This window comes from Hippoglossus stenolepis, chromosome 20 (genome assembly GCF_022539355.2).
Source record: "Hippoglossus stenolepis isolate QCI-W04-F060 chromosome 20, HSTE1.2, whole genome shotgun sequence".
NCBI lineage: Eukaryota > Metazoa > Chordata > Actinopteri > Pleuronectiformes > Pleuronectidae > Hippoglossus > Hippoglossus stenolepis.
In genome coordinates this window covers 19,940,388-19,950,769 of record NC_061502.1, presented here as the reverse complement: position 1 = coordinate 19,950,769, position 10,382 = coordinate 19,940,388, and the positions used below count along the sequence as shown (strand labels likewise).

Here is a 10,382-nt window from a genome sequence, read left to right as displayed (position 1 = left end):
TAATACAAGTTGTAGAAAGTTAATACATAAACTACTTTCATGTATCCGGCTAAATCTTTATAAAGAGACAAGTTGAAGTCTCTGGCATCTTATTAGTGTTGCTGCTCCATCTAGTGGAGAAGGTCAGTACAACACAGAAATAAAAAAAATCCTGACAGTTTCACCAAGAAGTAACTTCAGGAAATGAAAACGTGATGAGGAAGTTTCAGAGAATCAGACGAGCAGGACGATGTGAAACAGGAAGGATGTTGATCTGAGTTTGTGGTTAAATAAACTCTGACGACACTGAGCTTCCTCCTGCTGAGAAAATACTAAGTAATGTTTGTCAAAGAAGTTTCTGTCATTTCAGGTCGTTCTTCTCTTTCAAGTGTTTCTGATCAGTTTGGTTTGAATTAATTTGATGATATAAAAACAGGCAGAGACGTGATGATTGGTTGAGAGCGTGCGTGGGCAGGACCTCGATCCTGTGGCCCCCCCTTCTCCATCACTTCGTCGTCCATCTTTAGGTCCAGTTAGAATTTTACTCAATTTCAAATCTCAACCAAAATGGCTAAATTTTCTAGATAATTATGCTGAACATTTCCAAAGTTTGTTTTTGCTCAATCATTAGTTTTCCAAATTTACATTTAATTTTGAATGTTTTCTTGAAGCCACCTGACGGAGAGAATGGAAATGTTCCACTGGGCTGAATTTCCTTCTGTATGTGAGGCCCAGATTTTACCTGCACATCTAAATGTTCTACAAACTGTTAATGACCAAATATTTGTGAGCATCTTTTTTTGGCAAGAAATTCCACACGCCTGAGTTTTCAGATGAAGACACTGGAGAAAATATGCAGGGCGAGAATCGGGCGTTTTCTGTGGTGAACTCATCTTCAGTGACTCGAACACTTGGGACTTGTGAGTCTGATCCTGCAGCTGAATTAAGTTTACAATTATCAAAACATTAAAGTGAGAAAGTGATTCTACACATTCTGATTAAAGGGTTAAACCACAACTTCACTCACCAATATTCTCTCTGTCATGTCTCCTCCACTAAGAATGATGAGAAACTCCAAACAAACATCGAGAGTAAACAAATTTATTTTGTCATCTGCATTTACAGCTGGAATTCAGGGAATTCAAACACCACGTCTTTGCCAGTGAGCTTCTTGTAGACTCCAGAGAACGTCTCCACCTGAAGGACGAGGACAGACGTTAACTTCAGTATCACCAGTTGGATTTTCAGAATAAACCAAGAGTTTAACTGAGCTGATAAATATCTGATCAGTTCAGGACAATAATCTTTATTTAAACATCACTTCTGCAGAAGAACTAACATGAACAGTTGGATCTATCGTAACGTTTGTGCACTGCATGGTTTAGCCCCCCAGTAACGGCCCCAGAAGGACTCTGGGAAGATGTAGGAATATACAGGACGCTCGTCCTCACCAGCCAGAAGCCGGGGACAGAGCTTTGTCTCCGACATTGTGGAACGGGACTGTACGTCTTAGCTCAAGAGCTGCGCTCCCATACGCCACCAGGACAGAGCCAGGAAAGCAAGTCCTGGATGTCCACGTCGGATATAACCACAGAGACCAGTTTATGATTGGTGTGTAATGTTATCTGAACGTTCAGAGTCGTCCACACTTACTTTGTGTTCGACATTGTTCTGCTGCGCCTTGTCCAGATGGACCTTGATGAGTCTGCTGCTGTCTATTTTGACTCTGATCCTCTTTCCCACGATCTCACTGGGGAACACCAGGTCCTCGAGGATGGCGTCGTGGACCGAGGTCAGAGTACGACTGGAGGAAGAAAGCAAAAACAAAAAGATGTCTGAATACTGAAGAGCTCTGCTTATAACAGAATTAACAACACGGACAGCAGGATCTGTCATAATGTTTGTGCACTGCATGGTTTAGCCCCCCAGTAACGGCCCCAGAAGGACTCTGGGAAGATGTAGGAATATGCAGGACGCTCGTCCTCACCAGCCAGAAGCCGGGGACAGAGCTTTGTCTCCGACATTGTGGAACGGGACTGTACGTCTTAGCTCAAGAGCTGCGCTCCCATACGCCACCAGGACAGAGCCAGGAAAGCAAGTCCTGGATGTCCACGTCGGGCAAAATGATTCAAACAAGAACATTTAGACGAAACATAACTACTGCTCCCATAAAACTATTCGTTTCACATACAGAGAAACTACATGTGCTCGTGTTCCAGCTTCTAAAAATGGGATGATTTGCTGCTTTTCTTTATCCGATATGAAAACAGAATCTGAGTTTTGGACGATTCATCAAACTGAACAAGTGTTTGAAAAGATCAAGTGTTTGGTGAAGAAGAAAGTAACTTTCAAAACTTGATATTTTAAAGACCAGTCCTTAAAAAGGAAATGATCCACAGATAAAAGCTCCATTATGGAAAAGTAACTATCTTCATTATTATTTCTCTGCTCCAACAACATGAATATCTCCACATGAAGTTTAACTGAGAACTTCCACTCACCTCCTGGGACGCTTCTGCTTATTCTTGATGCGGCTTTTCCTGGTGGGTTTGGGCAGAATTCTCCTCTGAAAGTCAACAACATCCTCACATTAGTTTCTAATCACGATTTACAAACTTTTTAACTGCAACAGGAGACAGTTTAACACGTTAATAAACGCCATCAGGGTCAGACTGGTATTCTGGATATTATCTGAAGATCATGTTACTCAGAGTTGAAACAGTTATAAAAGTGAAATGTCTTCTAATGAGATTCAGACATTTCCTCAAACATGGTCAAAGTCTTGGAATCGTATAAATTAAAACACGTGGCTTGATTTTAAAATTACCACTAACATTAAGAAAAACCTAACATCCAGTTTTTAGCAGCCAGATCAGTCCAACCCAGATGTGAAGATAGTGTGCACTGCATGGTTTAGCCCCCCAGTAACGGCCCCAGAAGGACTCTGGGAAGATGTAGGAATATGCAGGACGCTCGTCCTCACCAGCCAGAAGCCGGGGACAGAGCTTTGTCTCCGACATTGTGGAACGGGACTGTACGTCTTAGCTCAAGAGCTGCGCTCCCATACGCCACCAGGACAGAGCCAGGAAAGCAAGTCCTGGATGTCCACGTCAGACAACAGACAGATTTTCTTCTAGTAACCCTACGACCCTTCAATATTCAGCCATGGGTCAAGACCAGTATCAATACCAGCCCCTGAAACATGTGGTGGACGTCACCATCATCCTCCTCCTCACCTGTGCGATGAAGACCACGTGCTTCCCGCTGAACTTCTTCTCCAGCTCCCTCACCAGACGCACCTGAATCTTCTGGAAGGACTTAAGCTGGGGAACGGGAACAAAGATGATGATGGCTTTCCTGCTGCCACCAACCTCGATTTCCTGGAAACAAGAAACACAAACTTAAATTTCACGGGAAGAAAAAGACGATCAAATCCCTACTGGTTCCAATGGAACACCAGGACTGACCAGTTAGAGAGACAGGTGGATTACAGCATTTAAAAACTACGCACTACAGAATAATGACATGCACAGTATTGATGAACTCTTAGTGTGCACTGCATGGTTTAGCCCCCCAGTAACGGCCCCAGAAGGACTCTGGGAAGATGTAGGAATATGCAGGACGCTCGTCCTCACCAGCCAGAAGCCGGGGACAGAGCTTTGTCTCCGACATTGTGGAACGGGACTGTACGTCTTAGCTCAGAGAGCTGCGCTCCCATACGCCACCAGGACAGAGCCAGGAAAGCAAGTCCTGGATGCCCACGTCGGATTGGATTTACGATTCCAACATTTACCAACAGCAAACAGAGTTTGGTGCTACTCCAGATGTTCAGCCTGTAGTGAGCCAGACAACATCTGTAGAGAGACGAGTGTCACGCTCTTACCTTTGCTGCAGTGATGTTCAGCTCTCTCAGCTGAGCCTTCAGGTCGGAGTTCATCTCCAGCTCGAGCAGAGCCTGCAGGGAGACGGATTAATCAGCCGGGAACATCTGCATTTCTACAGTTGAGCATAAGAGCAAATCACTGGAATAAAGGTGACGATTTGGTGTCTGATGGACATGACTGTGCCGGAGCTTCGGCTCGGTCATGTCCATCACGGCGTCTTTTCAGGTCCAGATTCTTTTATTAGCAGGGAAATGAGCTCAAACAGAAGCAGACTGAAATACGTCTGCTTCACGACAGTCTAAACTGGAGAACGTTTACAGCATCGCTCAAACACATCACTTCATTCAGCTTGAAATTCAAACGTACATGGTCCGAGAGCTCTGTCTTCTTACCTGGGAGATCCCAGACTCGAACTCGTCCGGCTTTTCGCCATTCGGCTTCACTATTTTGGCGCTGGTACTGAACATGGCCTTTGTCTCTGCAGAGGGAAATACAAACACATGAATGAGTCTCTCACACAAACATGCAGCCTGACATCTTATATCTCTAGTCTTGTATTTTCAGTTTTACTCTGGCACTGTTTTAAGATACACATCTGCTGCACTATACTTTTACAGGCTCTGAGAGTCTATACAAAGTTGTGAATTACTCAGTTATTAATATAGCTTCAATACTCTGCCTCGGTTACTTCTGTCATTCACTCCCTCTACATCTGTATTGTCCATATCTCCATTAGCACATCACTTCTTCACAGTGGCAGCTCGTAGTAGATCTGGATCTCACTGAACTGATTCACTCATTCAGACCTTCTACTCTGGATCTCGTGAGTTTCCCTCTGGATCGAGACAGGATCCACTACAGCAGGAACCACGCGAAGCTACAGCTAACACGCTCCGATGCTAACTCCGGTTCATCTCGTATCAATGTGATAATGAGCAGATTGATAAAGAGCGCGTGACACAACTAACACAGATATATAAAGACAGTATCTGTTAGCTTCCCCATGTCTTAACTTGGCTAAGCTAGCTCACAATGTGGCGACACTCAGCTGTTCGAGCTTAGCTTAGCTGTCACGTGGAACTCAGCTGCTGCTTTGAAAAGTTAAACACACAATTATCTTAACTTCCATTAAGTGGGACTCGTGTGCGGACCTGAGTGAAGCCAGCCTCCCCCTGTGTGAACACATGCACGGCCTGCTAGCGGCTAACGGCTAACTGCTAACAGAAAGCCTGTGTCCGCGGCGGCTCCATTTGTACGATATAAAACAACCATCCGCTCCCGCACAGTAAAGAATCTAACGCATCACAAGTTTAACGCACTGTACGATGCGTGAGTTGAACGATGCGAGCTGATTAACGTACATTTCAGAGCCGATGATCGCGACAAGCGGAAAAAGACACAACTCACCTCAGTCAACGACGGCCACGGAAGAGGCCGAGACATCGCGAGAGCTGAGTTAAATCCAATGCGAGAGGGACACGCAAACCTCGCGAGATCTGGACGAGGCCCCGCTGGTGGTGATGCGTTCACGTGATGCAGGGGAAAAAAAAGTGGATGTTACCTTCATTCTCTTTTATTCTCACACGATATATTTAATTATATTAAAATAATAGTTGTTTATTTAATAATTAGATATCTTTGGGCGTATACCTTTTAAAGTGTTGGTTTTTAAGTTTCAAGTTGTATTTGTCATATGCAGTTAACACAGGGTCAATGGAAGGTGTTGGACAATAGTTAAATTAAAATAAAATCAAGGTAGAAAGAGATTTAACTGTTTTTGATGTTAAACGCAGAACATTTTCTTTCCTTTATTTACATTATTATATTTTCATGTATCTTTAATTTGCATCTTTATCTGATTCAGTAGAATTTTTACTGTTTGTCTGTGTGAACATTTACAAGGACGCAGTGAACGCAGCATTAACACCGCCTGCAGGGGGCAGTAGTGAAACACAACGGTGGATACAAGCTGCCGTAAAAACCACAGATATTAAGAAGAAGAAGAAGTATAAGTATAAGTATAACATCGCGAGAGTTCGAGTGCTAGCTAACCCATGCTAACAGCTGCGAACACAATTTATTCCTCTTTTCTTTGTCGCGTCACTTTTCAGGTTTCAAACAAAAACATCAACTGTGAGTTTCTAATGACGTGGGATCATTCACGGTGTTGTCATGGTGATTGGGAATGACGTTTTGGTCACTTGTGTGTATCAGCGCGTGCTAACGGGCTAGCAAACAGGAAGTGGCTAATTCAGCTGCAGAACTTTAACGCACATCTTTGTGACTTTGTGAGTAAAACGCGCAGCGGCCGGTGAATCCAGATGAGACCTGATCAGTGACTTAGCGTCGCGATGGCGGCCACGCGGCTCGCGGACAGTGATGTTTAGACTGACTGGTCTTTTCAGGGAAATACGCAGGAGCGTCTGCTGCGCCGCGGACGAAATGGCGAAGGGCACGTTTTTCTACGCAGTGAGGAAGGGATTCAAACCCGGAGTCTACAAGTCCTGGTGAGGCGGGTCACGACCCGATGTCTGAACGTGTGTTTGTACGGGATTAAAACCCACTGGTCCGGTTCGGTGGGTTTTATCTCCTGTGAGAAACCTCAAACCGAACTCCGGTCAGATTCCCTCTGGTTTATAATCTATCTGTGTCTTTTCAAAACAAAACGACACAAGAAATGAGAAGTGAATATGGTTTTGAAATCAGAACAGCCCACGTTTTAATTCGGCATAAGAGGCAACACGTTAGCAAGTGCTCATTTCAATAAGTATCTTTAATTCTAAAGCACACAGTGGGAATAAAAGAAAGATGATGTATTTTCAGATTAATGGAATAATTGATCATCATTTCTCTTGTTTCCTTTCATCTTTATTCAGGGATGAATGTAAGAGTCAGGTGGAGAAGTTCCCAGCGGCCTCCTTCAAGAAGTTCGCTGCAGAGAGAGAAGCCTGGGCCTTCGTCCGAGGAGTGGAGCTCACCTCCCCACCGGCGGTGAAGAGCGGTACGTGGGTCTGGACCTTCTCCTGCAGAACCACCCAGAGAACTCTAGACTTATTCTAGAGGATGTAGAGCATCAGTCCTTGAGGAGGATCTAAAGGCACCGCTCCCCCCCCACACATGAAGACACTAAAACACATCTTTCAGCTAATTACTAAATATAACCTACACAATAGCGTTTGTCAAACACGAGGATAAACTTTGTGTTTTTGGTTTTCAACAGCTCAGAGCTTTGAGCCGGCTCTCTCCCTTCTGCCTAAACGAGGCCCCGAGCCTCTGGAGTACATCCCTCTGGGGAAGAAGAGATGTCACTCAGACGAGGTGGCGGTGCCCCCCCCCAAACGAGTCAAAGAGACAGAAAGCTCCTCTTCACAAAACCCAGATGGATTCACGTACATGGGTGAGATGTTCAAGCTGATTTTAAATGTGGAGATCTTTGTTTAACCTGTAAGATAAGATAATCCTTTATTATTTCCACTACGGGGAAAGAATGATCATAATAATACCTAAATGTAAGGAAATATAGAAAAATGTATATGGAATAAAAACAGTAGGTGGATAATCTGTGAACTGATTTAGTTAGAAAGCTTGAACTCCCTCCCTCCAGGGGACGCTGTGGTCGTTTACACTGACGGCGGCTGCACGTCAAACGGAAAGGTCACGGCCCGAGCCGGCATCGGAGTCTACTGGGGTCCCGACCACCCACTGTGAGGACACACGCACTGTACACACAGGAACTGTCACTGAATCAAAGACACACTCATAATAACAATGAAATCAATAAATCAAAGTGTTTGTCGGCGCTCTCCTGCAGAAACGTTGCAGAGCGACTTCACGGGAGACAAACCAACCAGCGGGCAGAGTTACGGGTAAACACGTCATCACATCTGAGCTTCAGTGCTTCAGTGCTGAGACTCAGACACAAGGCATCAGTCTCATGACATATAGATATTGCTTAATTAAACATAGTTTTGCTAATATGTGTGTGTGTGTGTGTGTGTGTGTGTGAACCAGGCCGCCTGCAAAGCACTGCAACAAGCTAAAGAGAAGAACATCAAGAAGTTGGTTGTTTACACCGACAGCAAGTTCACAATCAACGGTGAGATTTCTGAACATGGAACCTGCTGCGACTTGATTCTGATTCATGTGTCATGTTCAGATTTTTTTAATTTCACCACATCAGACCATAAAGGACACTTCCTGTTTATTAGTTGTCTCTGTTCATTTTAGAAATTCAGGAAAACAAAGATTTTTGCAAAACAACAAACTTCTGGATGAGCAGCAGGAACCAAGTCAATCAGTCTGACTGAAACACAAACCGTCGCCTCCTGTGACGTCAGTGTATCTAACTTCATCAGGTGTGTCTCCTGCAGGTGTGACCAAGTGGGTGAAGAACTGGAAGCTGAACGGCTGGAGGCTGAAATCTGGAGGAAAAATCACCAACAAAGACGACTTTGTGGTTCTGGACCGGCTGAACGCAGACCTGGAGGTGGTCTGGGTAAATACCAGTCTGAATCTATTCATTTAAATAGTCTGGTCACACAGAAGAGTCAGTCTGACTTTAAAACTGAAAAAAACCCCTGATACTTCTGCAGTCTGTTACCTTACAACAACCTTACAACAGTAAGACCACTGTCCACCGGAGGCGCTAGAGGCCCATTACATTAAGGAGAAGGTCCTCGGGTTATAAAACAGCAGTTCACACAGTGGAACCAGTTAGAAATGAATAAACAGCTTAGATGGAGGAGCAGGTGTTTTTATATAAATATTCTCCAGCAATAGACCTGGATGGTAACGAGGTGAGTTCTTTGAGATGTTGTTCTTCAGTCTTGCTTCAGAGAGACGACCGGAGACAGACGACCTCCTCGTCCATTAGAACCAAGCTGATGTCTTCCATGATCCTTATTTGTTCTTGTGACTTTAGTTTTTAGTTTGTAATCTTAAATGTGAATATTTCTGCTCTGACGTTGTTGACTTTGATGAAAAGGAGGCATTATTTCCTCTTCCTCCTCTCCTTCCTCCTCTCCTTCCTCCTCGTCCACCAGCTGCATATTCCAGGTCACTCCGGCTACAGAGGCAACGAGGAGGCCGACAGACTCTCGAGAGAAGGAGCCCTGAAGCCTCTGGAGCAGCAAGACGTCGACGACACTGGCGATTTGGATTAAAGGGAGTCGGATCACGTGCGTCTGGTTTATCGGGTTTGGACATTTTTTGTTTTCCCCTCGCAGCAGCTGTGACGAACCCAAAAACTCAGAGGAGGGGAGTGTGTGTGTTTGTCTGTTTCTCTGTTGAATGTTCGGTTCTTAATAAAGTTCCACTGTAAACAAAGTCAGTCAGTTGGTGATTTCTTCCAGGGATTCTTTTTACGTTGTTTATTTGTTTTGTGAGGAGGTGAAGAAAGAGGAAGGAGGTGAAGGAAGACAGGGAAGGAGAGTGAAGGAGGTAAAGACAGAGGAAGGAGAGTGAAGGAGGTGAAGACAGGAAGGAAGGAGAGTGAAGGAGGTGAAGACAGGAAGGAAGGAGAGTGAAGGAGGTAAAGACAGAGGAAGGAGAGTGAAGGAGGTGAAGACAGGAAGGAAGGAGAGTGAAGGAGGTGAAGACAGGAAGGAGAGTAAATGAGAGTTTGGATGATGAGCCAACCAGCTTTGACAGAGGTGAGAAATAAAAAAGAATAATCAGAAAAGGGAAATGAGATGAGAGAAACTGATTCAGGAAGCAGAAGAAGAAGAAAAACATTTGTTGGTTTTCTTATTGATTCTTTAGTCTGGTTGTAGTACAGTCTCTCCTCCAGCAGGGGGGCTCCATGACATGATTAGTCCACACGAGGATTCAGGTTTTATTAACAGTCTGAAAACTGAGTCACATTCGCTGCACATTGTTTCATACATGTCATTAAATTACTAATATTACAGTTAAATTGAATAGACCGATTTAAAATCCTGTTGCAAAATGAAACTGGGAGATATCAGCTTCCAGTTTGACCAGGAGACATTCATCAGTATCGATTGTTTGGCAGCATATATGGTTGACATATAGAGATATTATATATTTACAAGGCTTCATTTACTAAGGTTCAGTTTAGCCTTATTCAAATTAGGGCCATTCTTTTTAGAATCCATTCACACACGACATTAACATTCAATCTTTTTAACGTTAATTCTATACATATTTATATACACATATTTTATGTATTCTTTGTTCTGTAAAATATATCATCCACAAAGCTTAAACATCGAAACTCTAATTTTTTGTGAAAGGCTCATATCGGCTGGTTTTTATTGGGAACTGATAAATCATTCGTACTCCAGTAAAAAGCGCGGCAGAGCTACAGCGTTGTAAATAATTATTAACTCATTACAGGAAGTATTTTAATTTGCTGATCTGCACAAAATATCTATCCCTTGATCTTAAAAGAAGTACGTGCAGAATTTTTCTGTATATTTTTTTCATGCGGTCTTTACAAATTCATGTTGTGCTGCTTTTTCAAACGGACAGAACTTAATTTGTATTTTATTTTACTTT

At 43.6% G+C, this 10,382-nt stretch overlaps 2 protein-coding genes and 4 non-coding genes across 6 annotated transcripts; 1 reads left to right on the top strand and 5 right to left on the bottom strand.

The window, feature by feature from the left end:
* Positions 1-1,064: 1,064 nt before the first annotated feature.
* On the bottom strand, positions 1,065-5,345 carry rps7 (ribosomal protein S7). Its single transcript, XM_035144232.2, has 7 exons — positions 5,271-5,345; positions 4,256-4,341; positions 3,863-3,934; positions 3,216-3,359; positions 2,481-2,545; positions 1,633-1,783; positions 1,065-1,176 (listed from the first exon to the last, which is right to left on the bottom strand). The coding sequence occupies exons 2-7, from the start codon at positions 4,328-4,330 to the stop codon at positions 1,099-1,101; spliced, it is 585 nt and encodes a 194-aa protein (XP_035000123.1). The 5' UTR covers positions 4,331-4,341; positions 5,271-5,345; the 3' UTR covers positions 1,065-1,098.
* LOC118099966 lies at positions 1,343-1,561 on the bottom strand. The gene has a single exon (XR_004694398.1). It is a non-coding gene; the product is annotated as a small nucleolar RNA SNORA73 family (small nucleolar RNA).
* Positions 1,879-2,097, bottom strand: LOC118099965. The gene has a single exon (XR_004694397.1). It is a non-coding gene; the product is annotated as a small nucleolar RNA SNORA73 family (small nucleolar RNA).
* On the bottom strand, positions 2,875-3,093 carry LOC118099958. Its single transcript, XR_004694390.2, has one exon. It is a non-coding gene; the product is annotated as a small nucleolar RNA SNORA73 family (small nucleolar RNA).
* LOC118099964 lies at positions 3,527-3,746 on the bottom strand. Its single transcript, XR_004694396.2, has one exon. It is a non-coding gene; the product is annotated as a small nucleolar RNA SNORA73 family (small nucleolar RNA).
* Positions 5,346-5,855: 510 nt separating the features above from the next.
* rnaseh1 (ribonuclease H1) lies at positions 5,856-9,188 on the top strand. The gene is made up of 8 exons (XM_035144409.2): positions 5,856-6,370; positions 6,740-6,864; positions 7,084-7,260; positions 7,468-7,567; positions 7,675-7,729; positions 7,875-7,959; positions 8,234-8,358; positions 8,906-9,188. Exons 1-8 carry the CDS (start codon positions 6,243-6,245, stop codon positions 9,023-9,025), a joined length of 915 nt encoding a protein of 304 aa, XP_035000300.2. The 5' UTR covers positions 5,856-6,242; the 3' UTR covers positions 9,026-9,188.
* The last annotated feature ends 1,194 nt before the right edge of the window (positions 9,189-10,382 follow it).